Raw genomic sequence first — 16,361 nt, forward strand, 5'->3', positions numbered from 1 at the left:
CAAGAACAACTGATGACAAGGACCGAATCTCCTAAGTCACTTCGAGACTTGAACTTTGTTCAATTTGGTAAAAAGTGGTGGTGAGAAGACCACTTGACTCTCTTTTCCTTCTTTTTTGTCTCATGACGAAGGAAGGAATACTTTCCAATCTTATCAAAATAACTAAAATGAAGACGATCGTTAAGCCTTTGAAGGAGAACACGAGATCATGAGCTGTCTACGCAGTGCTGCCCTGATTGCATAATTGATGAAACCGCATGTCATTCGTTATCCATAATGTTGTTGACGACTCTTCCTCCTCTTCGCCTCCTAATAAAATCAAAGTTAAATTCCACTCCTTTTCTTCTTCTATTTGCTTAGGATTATAAGGAAATAAGTCGTAAGTGAAATTAATGAAACAAAGAAAGTTGTTGGGAAGCCAGCAGTCGTGGTCCCTTCCCACTCAAAAAATTAACAATAGGACCTTTTGTGATGGAGAACGTCTTCACTTTTATTATGATTTAATAACCGAAACGAATCAAGTCGGGTGATGATTTAGTTTGGTTGTGGCGTGCAATTCTCATCATCTTATTATTCCAAGACTTTTTTTCAACCCATCATCGAGAGGAGTATGTTAAATATAATAATGAAGACATTGAGAACGGATTATGAATGGGTTTCCTTTTTTACCGAGAGACAACAGCAATTCTTTCCGCTGGCAATCAACACTTGAGTTCCACCCTCATACAAAACTTCAAAAGAGAATATATGAGACTGACCATTGCACATTGAAATCCAAATTTAATTATGTACACACATATGTACAGACTTTGTGCGTTGGAGACATAGCCAGTCGCTGTTATTACCACAAGCATTTGAAAGCAAGTATGTACATATGCCCATCATTAATATGGCGTCCAAACCAAACTGAAAAATAAAATTTGAGAAGAATGTTTCCTTTTCATGTTCTCTTCGCGTACATCGCCAACCACCAACTGCTGTGATTACTATAATACTTTGAAATGTGTATTTTTTACGCTTCAAGAAGAAAAGGGAGTATTTTCAGATCGGACATACAATGCTGAACTGGTGAGTATCCACAGTACAGTGAACGGCGTGTATAACTTTCCCTTCCTTCCTGTCTCTGGAACTGTTCGGACGAAGAATGACGATGACGGAGAACATGCATCATCATGAAAACATTCGTTGGAATGAAAGAAGGCAACTCGAGCAGAATAAGCGTTTGGTTAATGGGATCCAATACCCCAAGAATTTAAAGATTTAAGGATTATCCGCATTTAATTTCGTTTAATGCGGGATAAGTAATTTAAATCAGTCCGGGTGTGACTGCTGCTGTGTGTGGGGATTACTTCAGTGATGGCGTTCTTTTCTTGATAAACTCGTTCGCAAAGAAATCAGCAAGTTCTCTCTGCTGGTGGTAAATAGGTTTGAGTTTTTTAAGCAGAATACTCATACCCAATTTAACACGGAGATCATACACATTCAAACTGTGCAGTTGGTGGCTGGAGGACATGAAATTTAACAACTTGCACGAACTGAATAGATGACAACTTACACACTACTGCATTTATTCCTCTGCAGTCTGCCAACTATGTAGTAAGTACTCGTAGTAGTGGAAAAGTGCATTAAGTCACAGCTTGAATGAAATGAAGTCGACGAAATACACAGGAAAACTTTCAAGTCTTAAATATTACCAAAAAAAGAACAAGTTGAAAATACTACGTTGTTGCACTGCACTCACAACTGCATCCGAGAGAGATCCACATCTTTTCTTATTAATACTCTGAAAATGTTTTCAGCTTGGTCACCCCTAAAAATCTCTCCGCCCGTTCTTCATAGTTTCGAGTTGAACTTTGTCCATTTCCTCTCCTTCGAGTCGTGCTCTCAAGAATAATGTAGCGCAACCAATTGTACAATTAACTATAAAACTTGGATCTGTATTGTTGTACTGAGCCTAAAAATAAGAACTTTCATTGTCTGCTCTCTCTCTCTCCATCTGCAGAATGTATCGTCAAAGTAATTTTGCCAAAAGTGGATAGAGATGAATTTTTGGGGAAGTTTTTGGTACCCTCGTCGATCTGACATAATGTAAAAATGCATATTTCATCAAGATTCTGGTGAAGCTGGAAGAGAGCGGAGAAAAATTAAAATCTTGATTCTCGACCCTACAGCGATTCTTTCTTGATCCTCATCAGCAGCAAGTAGAGTATGCATGCATACATATTTACAAATATATGGCACGGTTCTCGTGAATCTATTGCCCATAATATCTGGTTCTTTCTGTGTATTTTCTCAAGTAAACGAAATTTAATTATCTGACAGGTGAACCTCAGGAAATTTATTTCCTTCAATAACATGGTGCGTTTTATATATATCCAGCCAAGTATCTTCACCCAAGAATCTCTCCGAAGGCCCAACCCTTTAGCCTTAGGTTGTAAATTGTAGTAGTAACCACCATCTCCTTCACTATGGGAGGAAGAAGATGAATATTGCTTGCCCTGCAATGAGATGATGACCAAAAATTTGGTTTGGATTTCAGGTCCACACAAAACACCATTTCCATTTCTCTCTCTAAATGTTCAAAACTTTTGTGTAAAGTAATAAAATTCTTAAACGTCGAATTTGGAACCAACCTCAAACAACAACCACTATCATCATCATCATCAACACCAACCAACCACAACCATACACCATCAAATCTTCCCAAGGTCTGGAATAGAATGGAATGAAATGAAGAATGCGGAAGAAGAAAAAGAAGAAGATAACAGTACTCGAATCTTGTACCACCAAATTTATCAGAAACCTGGAAAAAAGGAGAGTTAAAAATGGGAAGGAATACAACGAACCTGGACATGAATCTTGGTGGGTTTCAGAGGTGGAGAGCTGTAGCCGGAATTGTCCTCAAAATTGTTGTTGTTGTTGTTGACCTCAGGCCACCAGTGGATTGGGAGTGTTAACTCAGCCAAGCATGTAGAATCTCTTGAATCCGGAGTGCAACTTGAGGTCACAACATCGCCCGGGCCCTTCGTAGCTGAAGCCACAAGGCAGAGACGAGTCCGGTGACGTCGACTCCCAGCATTTCCGCTCTGTTAAAAATAAAGGGACACATAAAAAAACATGTTGGGAACAATTAACATACAATAGACTGATTATTATTATTATTATTTTCATGCATTTTCATCCTCATGCAACTCTCTCCCCCACCTCTAGAATTATTCTTGAGGTGTTATGGAACGAGTATGTACATATCCTGAGAATTTTCCATTTTGCTTTATTGTATACTTTTCTAATGTTCGATTCAAGTATTTTTCCTAAACGCACAATTGTTCATTGCTTCTATACATACACAAGTGCACTTAAAGATTTTCTTCAGCCCTGGGATTCATCTTGTTGTACTATGGCCTGGCGCATTCAAGTCAATAACAGACGTTGGACGGGACGTTAGACGGGGAAATAGAGAGGAAAGCAAGCTCAGCGATTTATCTAACCTCCGGATCTTGTACATGTTTAAAAACCTTTTGTTGAAAGGGAGGATAGTATTACACAAAGTAAAAGGTTGGACAAGTTTTAAGTGAAGTGTTCAAAGGTGGCTGGATGGAAAAGCAGCAAGGGATGTGGAACTGTGGGCTAAAGATACAATTTGAAGACGTAAATACTTGTATAGGATGGGATTTGGAGCACACGGGGTAGCACAGGCAGGAGAATAAAAGAGACTTTATTTATCCCATTGTCAACTTTTCTCGCGTTACACTAAAAGAAATCCTACTTCAAGGTTTAACTCCGTCGGTCGCTTCACCAGAACTTTCTGCTAGTTAATTGTGTACTGGGTTCTCCCGGTAGAGACGAATTTCTCGATTTCTCTAGTGAAATGAAATGATATAAAACCTGAAATTAGAAATTGAGAAAACAAACTCCAATCATCTTCTTCCCATTATTCTCGCAACAAGATGCCCTTCCGTCGAACGTTTCAATTCATCTTCGTGGTCCATTTCTCAACCAGATAATATCACAAACAAGTTTACTAATTGAATTTATGAAGGAACAACAACTAACTAGGACTGGGGAGAACAATGGTCTTTATATCCAGCTTCGTCTCCTGAATATTACACTGTTCTTGTCATCCTCGTCGGCTCAAAGTGAAAATAGATAGAGTGTGCCCATGACAAATGTATTAATTACGTACATACGCTCTCCCCACAAGAGTTTGCATGGCGTCTGTCAGTTGACTAACTACAGTATTGCCCTGCTACTAAATCAAAGTCCATGCATAAAACGTATCCACGAAAGATGAGAGAAAGGGTCCTGGTTACATTTGTTCTTTTCATTTCAATTATTTCTTGGCCAACAATAGGTTCAAAAACAAAACTACGACTCTCTGCAAGGAGTACAAAGGAAAATAAGAATACACAAGATCAGGTAAAGTAGGTAGCACTGCAGGAAGGAGTTTAAAACACATCACACCTGGTAACTCAAACCCTGAGCGTTGGGGAAGACACAAGGTACTTAAAATCAACGTCGCTCTCAACCCTAAATTACAATGCGAGATGTATCTCCAGGGAACAAAAGGACTTATGCATTCTTATTACTGCTCCTCCACCTACTCCTACTTGAGATCTTCTTATTACCAGCTAAAAACAGGTAAGTTTAGATTTGTGGAACATTCATGGATTCTGCCTTGGTAGCGATGCATATGAAACTTGAGTATGTGTAAACTTGAGGTGCATTTTAGATACTCGTCCATCGTGCATCTTTCCCAATATTTTAAGTATCTTGCCCAGTGAGTCGAGAGATGAGAAAACTCGATGCAAATCAATACATAAGGTGGTTAGACGAGCAATAAAAAATTCAAGATTGGAAATAAAGCGCACCTGCTGCCTCGTGCCCCTGGAAGGATTTTGTGGCGTAATGGGGAGTCCAAAAGCCGTCTGCCCAGCATGGAAGAGAACTCTCAGTATGGGTGTGTCCTTTGGAACCGTGGGTGTGACTATGTGAGCACTCAAATCCAGCGGGGGCATCATTTCCGGTTCGCCACCCCCGTAACTTCCGTTGCTGCCCATCCCTCCTCCGTCTAGAGGATCTGGGACGAGAAGGCGGATGGGTACGGTTTGCTTCGTGCTGAAGGGTCCGTACATCACCCGGATTGAGACAGGTTGGCTGGAAGGGAGGACTGTGAAATGCTCAGTCTTGAGAACAGCCGGGTCTGGACCCCCATATTCCGAGTCCGTGGGGGAAAAGTCTTCCGAGGATGATGCAGAGGATGTCGCTGAAGTTGACGTGGATCCAGCTTGTGGGGAGCGGAGGAAAAATCCGCCATCCTTCGGTTCGAAGTGCATCTCCACGGCGGAAACATGACGGAGATGGAGTGTGAAACCTAGATTTAAGAGAAATTCAATAAATACATTAGTCTTTACTACTTCACAATAATATATACGAGGCAATTAATCAAAAGTGCATGAGCCAGTTGTAAATCTCGGTGTCAATTTATTCAAACAATGAAAAAATAGAGGCCACCCGGATGCTGATTTTATACTCGTCGCCCTCGTCATCATCATCGTTGTAAGAGATGCTCCTCATTTTCACCTCGTGTGTCTCTTACTCAGCAAAAAATCTCTCCAATGCATTCTCTAGAGTCCTTCTTTTAGTTACTTGGCCACAGATCTTCTACATACTGCCAGAGAACACGGTAGTAGAAGATCTCTAGAAATGCACCATTACCTGTGGATGTGTAAACATTCATCATTCCTCGTTTAGCTTGCTACTGCGGGATGGATGGGCGGATGATGTTATGTGTACTTTGGTGAAATGGGATACTACTCAATCAATTCTGCTGCCTTTTGTACCCATAAAAATCTAATACCTTTTCACTACATCACTGTGACCTCGGAGGGCACGTTAGGTATCCGAATATTTCAGAGTCTGGTTATATTCAATAGATGGATGATGTTGGTTTTGTACCTGCTCTACCAATATAGTCACTCGCTGTAGCACTTCTTTCTTCTTGTCTCATAAAGAGCCTTTTATTTGGAGTTTGTGAAAAGACCAAGATTGATGGGAATCAAATGACCCATTTTTTTCCGATTCATGGACCAAAATCTTTTATGTAAGAGAGAGAGAAAGCCCATACATCTACGAGACTGTAAACATGCACATTTGGTGGGCAGTAAGAGGTGCATACATTTAGTAAATAATATGTAAAAGGGTTGCCTTTCGAATGAGTTAGCGAATTCCATCACAATCACCTTCGATTGTGCCGGACTTGTAAAGCAAGCCTACCTTATTCATAGCTGTACATACATTGATTCTCCATAAAACCGGTTCACACTACATATTTGAGTAGTTGCCTACTCCGAGGCATGCAAAGTTGTTGCCCGGAAATGTTGCTAAATATTTAGCTTGTTGGAACCATGAAAAATCGCTCTCCCCGGAAGACTTGTTATTGAGCAGATACATCAATTTATTAATATCCCAACAGCACAGATAAATCCATATTCCTATTCCCTTGCCTGGGACTACGAATTTATTCCCTTGCTCCCAATGTTTGACTCTCTTACTACTTAGCAAACCAGACATAATGATATGCAACCAGTTCACAGCTAAGTTCTAAAAACACGAAATGAATGTTGTAAAGTATAAAACAAAGAGCAACCCATTATGAAAGGTATGCAAGCCTCAACTCGCTTATTCTTTCTTTCTTTGCGAGTTAGTATTTTATTTGCCTCCATTAAACAACAAAACCAAAGAGAGCTTTGCATCCTCCGTCAAATTAGAAAATCTCGACGCAAGAAAAGCAAATACGCTGCTGGATATAGAGATATGTGCATTGCTCAACCACCAATATCTACATGGTACACCAAGCAGAAAAATAAAAGTTGAGCACACAAAAGTGCGTGTTCACATAATTAATGCGTATTGAACACAATGCATCACAACTTTAAATATCATAAATCTCATCTAATTGAACAATTCAATTCGAGCAGCGTGCGAGGAGGTTTCTTTCTTCAGCCAAAAAACAAATGCCGAAATTTTCTTGAAACATTTTTTCATGAGACAAGAGCAGCTGTGATGAAACTTTCTATAAGGTAAGTAAATTTTGTATTTGTTCACCCACGAAACATGACATTACTTGGATGGCGTGTGTGGAAGAAAAAGACAGCTTTTTGCTCATTTTTTGCTTTGTTCCAATTCAACGTTGGGAGTTGATGATGAGGTGACAACAAGAAATCCAACACCTAGAACAACCATCCATCCGCTTTGTTTCGTCTTTAGTTTCGATACATTTTTGGAATTGAACCAAAAAGTGTTTTTTTATTTTGTTTAGTTTCTATACCATGTATGCTCTCCAATGGGTATAATTTCTATTCGTTTTTCCTTTCCACGTGGTGTGTACATACATGTTTATACGATATAAATTTAGTAGGTTACAAAATTGAGATGATCTAATTGCCAAGATTTTATATAAGCGCATTATTTATCAAGTTCACCCGTATTGTTTTTTAGTAACGAATATAATCCACGATTTTGTGAACTGCACAAAAAATCTGCCAATTTCAACTCTGTCTTTGAATTGTTTGCATCAGTTCAGGCATAACATTTGCGAAATGACACAGGACAGAAAACAGACATGTTTCAAGTCATTTTGCGAATTCTTGCAGAGCGTGAATTCCTAATGTCTCCCAAGTTGAGATCGGTGACATCTGTGTCAGAGTTTGGACTACATTTTGCCTTAAAATAAATGATTATATACAAAAGAAAATGTGTCGTTTGTGTGACTTTGTTTCGCGTCATTAGTTTTTATTAAAACTGCAGGGTTTATATTTAAAGATGGGCAAAAATATAGACGTGAAGAAAGCACCCTCCATCTCTACATTCTTTCTTTTCATATGGCAGAAAAGTTATTATTTACCTCAGCAGTGGGACATGGTACATGGAGTCGTAGTGTGTAGCTATGTACATATAGTGTCAGTCGCCCTAAGCCATGAGGTCGTAGGTATGAGAGATCCAAATATGCAGAGTGGGAGACGTTTCCCATTTAGAGAAGAAATGACCAGATTACTTTGCATACAAAGTGCGAAATGAGATTAACTTGCTCGTCCTCTCGTCTGGAGAAAGTAACTAAACGTTGCTGAAATTTTCGAGTGTCTTAGAACAAAGGCCAACGTGTGGCTGCACAGGACAGGCAAACTAGGAAAAGCTCTACATTTTGGAAAGTATGAGTGCCAAAGGCTACAATGCATGCATGACAAGTTCAATGAGGGTGCGTACTCCGTGTCACTTGTTATAGTAGTGTGAGAAGTGAAATAGTGTTGTTGAATAGAGGTGTGCAGATCCTAAAATCTGAAAGGTAGACCCAGCCCAAGCCCATCGAGCTGGACTTTTTTCAAGCTCATGCAGTCCCCTTTACTTGCATCGGAGTGTTTAGAATTAGAAAGTGAAATAGAAAGAGAATTAGAAAGTGCGAAAAATGCTTCAAAAAGTATTAATAAATCAATTAAAATGTATATGTTCAAGATGGAGTTGCCAATCGGGTTTGTCTGAACTTTAAGTAAAAGCTACATACACTGAAAAGCCCGGCACAAAACAGATCGGGCCTGACTTTTTAGTGTTCAGCCCGGTGCGGTGCACACCTCTGTTATGGATTCCCATTATTATGATGTTTATAAGATGCTTAAGCAAACTGCCAGCAAATCTCATCGTACACCATTTCCCTACATATAGTCCACTCAACCATGGTCCAGTGGATATGTGCGGAAGTCGGAGATAACCATAATTACAAAGAGAGATGTAGTAGCGTAGTAATGGCATTCTTGTACTTCTCCTCAGTTTACGTGAGAAGGTCCAAGTTTTAAAGAGCATTTGATTTAAAAGACATTGTTACAAGATTATGACATGGCAAATGTTTTCGAGGAATGGGAAAACCTTGGTGTGCACATTTCTACCACGATTATTCAAATATCTAGCCAGTAAGGAACTGAACTGTGCATATTCGTATGCTAAAGCCTCCACGAACCCAGAACTAGAAGGAAAGACACACGAATGACCAGGTTTTGCCTGGAAGGAACTTATGTCACTACTTCATTGGATTTCGAAATTGTGCCGAAACTTCCTCTGCAAATATAACCGACAAAGTAAAGGTTCGCCCCAATTAGACAACCGACAGGAGTTGAAATGCAAATTGATTTATGGATGAAAATACTTGCTTTGAGAACAAGGAAATTCAGAGTGCGAGCAGCTGGCGAAATCGCATTTTCCCAGCAAAATGGATTACACATCCGCTTTCTCCACCAAAGTGGAAAGGAAACCCACCACCTTCGTATGTCCTGGTATTATTGGGCGGAGGATAAAAACGGCGTCTCTCCTTGATTTGTTTGTGTTGGAACGAGGCATGATAATTTTGTAATCAAAAGAGAATTTTTTCCAAGCAAGGCTTGCTACATATATAACAGAAAATCCGTTTTTTGGTACGGGTATATGCACAGCAATGGTGTATTTATGCAAGTCCTATAGGCACATGCAAAACATAATGCTACGAAAACTATGTAGGATTTCGGCTTTTGTAACCCAGACTTGTCAACACTGTTAAATGTTATTTATTGCTGCGATACGGAAGGATGCAACCAACCGTACCATATAAACTTGTGTCTTCTTATTATTCCTTCAATTCCATGATATCCTTTTCCCGACTCGCTCATCTATCTCGCTTTGACGTAAAATGATACTTATTTTATACAGGACTTTCATTCCGCCCATGGATGCAGTATCAGCATCGGCCAGAAACAACACACAAAGAGATTCCTCCTCCTATATCCATCCATCCAAAAACTAACCACGGTTGGTTCGGGATTCCTTTCTCCTTTCATTATTTCAACTTGTAAAATTAATGAAACGAAATGAAATCAGTTTCAATTCCAGCTTTCACCGAATTTCCTTCTGCATTCCTTTCCCTGCCTCCGCCCCCGTTAGCTTTCTCGCACTCCAGTACAAATATTATTATTATTATGGCAATAATCCACAAGAAAGGGAACAAATAGAAACTGTTCAATCCAAAGTTTATACCCTTTATTCCCCAAGACAAACATAGTTACGAATGTTGAGTCGTCGTTAATTTGGACGTGTGAACTATAAAAGCGACTACAAGACCTAAACATTCAGACCTATCCAACCCAACGCACACAAAACTTTACAAATGATGTGCAGACAGCTTGCTAAACAAGCAACTCAACTTATTTATGAAGGTTTCACTCCAAATGAGCTCGAAAAGTGATGTAAATGTACAATATGTAAAAGGCATTGATCATCACAAGCGCAAAATCTATATAGAAGATAGCGATGCCGTATACACGACATGGTCTCGCCGGGAGTGCATGATGCATATTTTGAAATGGATGGAAGAGTTTGATGTCGTACCACCGACACAAGTAAACAAAAGTAGAATTATGTTATGCCATTCGAGGGAAGAAGTAAGAAATAAGTTGGAGAGAGAGAGAGAAGAGAGGAAAGGAAGCCCAAAAACCGAGTTTTCGGATCGGTTCGTTTATTCTGCCAAGTTGGATGTGGAACTCCATCCCTCCATCCATGTAAGGGAACTTGCTTTACTTGCTGTCCGTATATTTCTCCTTCATGCTTCGAAGCCTTCTTTCTTGGATGTATAAAACGGAATGTAATATACCCGGGTTGCATACTACCACTACTACCCACCGAGTGTACGCGTACGTAGAAACCCTTGGTCGGAGTGGGGGACGCTTTCAGAAAGAGAGAAGCTAACAACATACATAGTACTACAACCGTCCCTCTTCTGCAGAGAGAGCTTAGCGTGTAGTTTTGTGTCTCCGGCTGGGCAGTAGACAAATCAATAGCAAAAGAGCTCGTACACACAGCATAGCGTAGAAGCCAAAACTCTCGTCTTCAACCATGCCAAGTCGTACCATGCAGAAATTTCGGTTTCCTCTACTTCCGTTCAAGTTTATATTATAATAATGTAGCTGGAAAAGTCGAACAATGGCAGTTGGAATCCGCAGAAATGAAATGACCTCACATATGCTCAGCCTAGCGAGCGAACACGCAAAATTATGTGCAGCTATTCAGCAAGTGAAAGTTACTACGGTCATCAGGACGAGGTGTTCTGCACATAAAGACACAAAGTTTTTTACTTCCTCTTCCCTTACAATCACACTTCACAACGTGAACTGAAGTACGAAGACGGAACTTGGTTTCGCATTTTGGTACTTGCTTTCTTATCTACAGCATGGACTCGGTTTGAAGCGAAATATAGTGAATACATTTGTTTAATGAATTTCACAAAGGGAAAAAGTTGGAAGTTGGTCATAATTCGTGGGGAGAAAGGAGGGACAAAGACGAAGAAATAAGTGGAGCATCGTCTCTCTCGTGATGGACGGATCCTCCCCTTTGGCAATTTTCTTCTGTGGTCACACTCTTCTCTCTCTCCATTCACGACCAACGAACGACTGCCACTGTTTTATTTCACGTTACTTACACTAAACTCTGGTTTTTGATAAGGTCGTTCCTTTCTCAATAGTGGGTTGGCATACATATCTACGTACGTAACCATGTACATGTACATACATATATTTCGAGGAGAGAAAGTCGTGATCGTAGTAGTAGTAGTAGTACAACTACCTCCTGGTCTACTTCTGTCGTTCCCTGCATGTACATGAGCTGCGACTACTTTGTACTAACTCCTATTGTAATTTTTCCATTGTACTTGCCGAGAACGGGACCAAAGAAGGGAAAGAAAGTTTCATTTTCTCCATTGTGTTTCTCACTTGCAATTTAGGTCTTGGAAATTTAAGCCTTTTTAAACTCTTTCCTTCCTTAGATTACGGATAAGAGGGAATTGCACTTTTATGACAAAGCAGACATTCGACTCTTATATAAATGAGCAATTTAATGTACGAGTATGCTACAAAGGTAGGGAGGTGGAGATAACTTGAGATTTAAATTTGAGATTGCCCAATACCAAATTTTACTACGTGCTTTAAAAAAACTTGGCTGGTGATGAAACGGGCATAAAATCTAGGGGAATAATATGTCGGCCAGAAGAAGAGGAGGAGGAAAAGTTGTGTGATTTAAAAATGGATTATTCGCTTGATGGGTGGCACAAGAATGAGAGGAGGGGAATCGATGGGAGGAAAACAAGTCAAAAGTTTAGTATCAAAAAGTCATTCCGCGATCTGGGTGTCGTCGTCGTCAAGTCGCCCGCTACGAGGCTGGTGCATATACGAAAAGTACCAAAGTCCATTGTTTTATATTTTCAGACAAGCAGATAATCACAAACTGACTGAATGACTCTGACCGAGTATAAAAAGAGGAAAAAATCCACGCAATGAAGGACGAACAGCGGACAAGTAGTAGTAGACGAAGAACGAGCTGGTGAAGTGAATGGGTCGACCCTTTCACAATATATTTATTTCACTTTCATATTTTTCAGTACTGAATGATCCAATTCCGCTGCTTGTTGGCATTATAACTCGTATCGCATAATATGCTGCTGTTGCATTTCCAAACCATTAACTTTGCCGAGGGGAAAGTCGTGCTGAGAGCTTGAGTAGAGTCGCCGAGATATCAATAATACACTTTCTACCCCAAACTTTTACTCGTGAGTGACTTTAAGAAAAAGAAGCAAAACATACAGCGAGAATGTTATGAGGAATACAATTTACATAACTTTGCTCTAAATGACAATTTATTTGGATTGAATTTGCTGATGATTCATGCACAAACTTTAAAAAATAAGTGGAGACGACATAAAACTTCAAAAGATGGGATTGCATGAATCTTTGAAAGCTAGATAAGTGAATATTTTGAAGGACAAAATGTCAAAACTTGTCAAATTGAAACGAAAGCACTTTTGACAAGGTGCGTGACTTTTAATTCTTAGACCATGGAGAACCACTACGTGTACTGACTGACACCCTTAATATGAAACACTAATCAATCAATGAATTTTGGAGCATGTTGACCAGAGCTCATAAACTGACTGGAACACGGAGGAAGATTTTTGTACTACGTAAAGTACAAACCTTGTCATGACCAACTATTATATCACAATATGAACTACATACGCAGTTTGTATAATAACTTGTACTGTGCGAAAACCATTAATCTTGATATGAAATACTTGATCTCCTCCTGTCCCGCTGGATGTGAGATGAAAATCCAGCGAGAGGACAAGGACAAGTTACATAAAATGTCAACCTGACTTTGTTCACCTACAACAACTTTTACAACATCCAGTCCTCCCTCTATAATTCCACTTTGCATTGTCCCCAACAACACAACACAGAGTCTCCACTAGGAAAGTCCATGATTCAATTCCGGTCGGATACTCAAAATTCAGTTGAAGCGACACGGTACGTACATACGTAGAGCAGTGTTTGAAACATAATCCTGGCTTTTGCGATGTACATAGTACTTCAAATTTTTGGTGAGTCCTGTCTACTTCCATATCTGACTACAAAATGAGTCCTCTCTCCTTTCATGTTTTACTTTTGTTTGAAATGATGAATGGATTGGTCAAAATTAGGGATTACATTAATCATTTTCATATTATGCAATCATCAACGATTAGTTTAAAATGTTTATGAAAATATCAAGTCAAACCTTTCATAACCATGTTGATATTTTCTATTAAAAATCCTCTTTTTTCTAAATGTCCAATACACCCACGTGATACATTCTGCAAAGCTACATATTCTGCCACAGTAATTGATTGGGTTGCTTGCCTGATAGTGGCATTATTACGAGGGAAGGATACGCGCACATCTTCACAACACCATGTCATTACACAGGTGGGCTCGTTATTATTACTCAATTTAAACCTAATCATATTTTGTCATGCTATGTATGCCATCCAATGAAGGAGGATAAACCAACAACCATTTTACATGGGCTTTTTCCCCTTCAGCTTACCGTCAACAGCGACCAAAATACTGTTTATATTTTAAATAATTGATGTAAAACCAGCTTTCCGTCGATGGAATTTAATACTGTTGGACTTGGTTAGTTAGGATAAACCACAATCTCCATAATTCCATTTCGGCACCACCGCAAATTTTCTAATCTAAGCATGCTACCCACTGGAGAAAGTGAAAATATATTTTAAAATATATTTCATAGAAGAACAAAAAAACATTCCTTTTTGTGGATGCATGACTAGGACGAAGACGAAGAATATTTTCCATATGCCACAGAACAATTGAAAGCATAAATCTACCCTGCGGTGCAATATGTAGTTCGTGATATGGCTACACTTTCTGTCACTTTCAGGCCTGAATCTTTCCCTGCCTGGACCCATACACAGCCGTTGCTCATCGCGTATTCTTATCTATGAAACGATGCGGAATATGAATGGTTGGTTTGTCTCTAGTTCGTGGTATGCTTTCAAATCTCTCCCTCATCCTCCGTCCAAACAATGCAGTGATATAATAATGGAATGCAATAATGCAACAATAGGCAATAGCTGCAAGGAAGCCGAATAAATCTGAGATAAGAAGTCCGCGTCATTGTTCAGAAGCAGTATCGTTGTGCTGAACACAGCGCATTCCACGAGATCATTGCTCATAATAATTTTTTATTTAGTTTTAAACCGAATACAGGAAGTAACTTATTGCTGCGTATCACAACTCTCTCAGAAAATGTTCACTTTAGGTAGCTTATGATAGAAAAATACTCTGCGATATGCAAATACTCTGTAAAAGAATGAAAACATTCCAAATATTTACACATGGATTTTTTTAAGTTTCATTCCATTTTGATTCGGCACATTTTGGAATGTGCAATTTATGTAAGTTGTGGATATGAAGAAAATGATAATGGAGGCGAATGGGCACTGCTCAAACTAGACTGAAGGAAAGTAAAACAACACATTTCTTCGGCGGCTCGGGTTATGGGCAATAACGTGCTTCACAGTTTATATACTTTGTTTGCCAGTTTTCCCGTCATTTTTCATCTTTCATGCAAAACAAGTAAGTGCATACTAGACGGGAGTTGTGCTGTGCACTATCTATATTAAGTTTGCTCGAACGAGTGGAAGATTTCCGTGTAATGTTTATGGTGAAAAATGCCGTGGTGGGTGAAAGCATCGGATTCATTGGGACAAATGGGCGCGGCTAATGGTCCGTGATATGGATGTTCGTTTTCGATTTCGTGCGAGTGTGTATGTGGTACTGTTTTCATGTTGTGTGCAAAAACACTCAATTTCGGATTTGAATCCATTTTTGTGAAACAAAGAAACGTTTTTTATTTCTGTTTCTTGAATGAATTAAGCCAAACGGGATGGGATGAAGCCTACAAAGTACGATATTACAGAGCGATAGAGAGATCCATATCATGCACGCTACTGTAATATTTTCGAATACATAATGCAGTTTTGGACAAGATGGATGCAAATAAAACAGAGCCTAACTGCGTACATGTGATGGTTGGTTTAGTGGCACTTGAGTCAGTCATCACTTTTTGTAACCACCAAAGGAAAACTATAGTTCTCTAGTGCTGGTTACTTGTATAATAATAACGCAACTATTATTGAGTGTTGACAATAAATATCTGAGAATTTACGGGTTCACTTCTCAGTAATGGTAGAAATGTGAATGCCAGCAAATAAACTGGATTTATTTTTACAACCAATAAGCAGACTGACTGCCTTGCGAAGTTCGGACGAAATGTTGATTATCTCTCAACAACAGTTGTAGAATCGTGAATCGTTGACCCGCTACATTAGATCATGTAAAATTTGTGAAGGATTCGAAAGCATAAATATTGCATAATCTGTAGGATGCATATTTACCTATGAGAGTATTACTGCAGAACAATGAAAGTATTTAAACAGCTCTGGCGTTTATTCGCATTTCCGCATTCATCATCAATATTTCCATCAGTGTAACATTAAAACAAAGCCTCTTGGATTTCGGATTGGACTGTTTGTTCCGCTGTGTGTGGGATCCCAAAAGGAATAAATTTTAGCAACAGAGGTTGACATCCACACAAACCCATTAAATCCTTCATTCTGCAAATCCCTACGAATTGCGTAGATTTCCAAGCAGCACGACCAAAACAAAACAATTCGTATCTTTTAGATCTGAGGAGAGCAGAGGCAGCAGCAGAAACAAACAGGAGGCATGCAGGAGATACAATTTCAGATTAGTCTATATATTCCCCAGATATTTCATTATTTTCTGTTTGTCATGCCAGTTTGGAAATATGACTAAATCCTGGCCAAACGTATCAAATAATTTCATCTGTCACTCTTGTTTGAAAACATTGATCCCGTACGAAATAATCAAATAGCTACCACCACCAACATGGTCCCGTGGAGGCTTCCATTCAAATCTGAATTGGAAAGAAGA

The 16,361-nt window shown here is 39.3% G+C and overlaps 1 protein-coding gene across 1 annotated transcript in view; it reads right to left on the reverse strand.

The window, feature by feature from the left end:
• Nucleotides 1-16,361, reverse strand: part of LOC110851411 (transmembrane protein 132D) — a 65,236-nt gene that overhangs the window by 42,913 nt on the left and 5,962 nt on the right. The window contains exons 2-3 of the mRNA XM_022099180.2: nucleotides 4,869-5,371; nucleotides 2,847-3,086 (exon numbers count right to left, since the gene is read on the reverse strand). Of these exons, the coding sequence (XP_021954872.1) occupies nucleotides 2,847-3,086; nucleotides 4,869-5,371 (743 nt within the window). The remainder of the gene's footprint in view (nucleotides 1-2,846; nucleotides 3,087-4,868; nucleotides 5,372-16,361) is intronic.

This window comes from Folsomia candida, unplaced genomic scaffold (assembly GCF_002217175.1).
Source record: "Folsomia candida strain VU population unplaced genomic scaffold, ASM221717v1 Fcan01_Sc006, whole genome shotgun sequence".
Taxonomy (NCBI): Eukaryota; Metazoa; Arthropoda; class Collembola; order Entomobryomorpha; family Isotomidae; genus Folsomia; species Folsomia candida.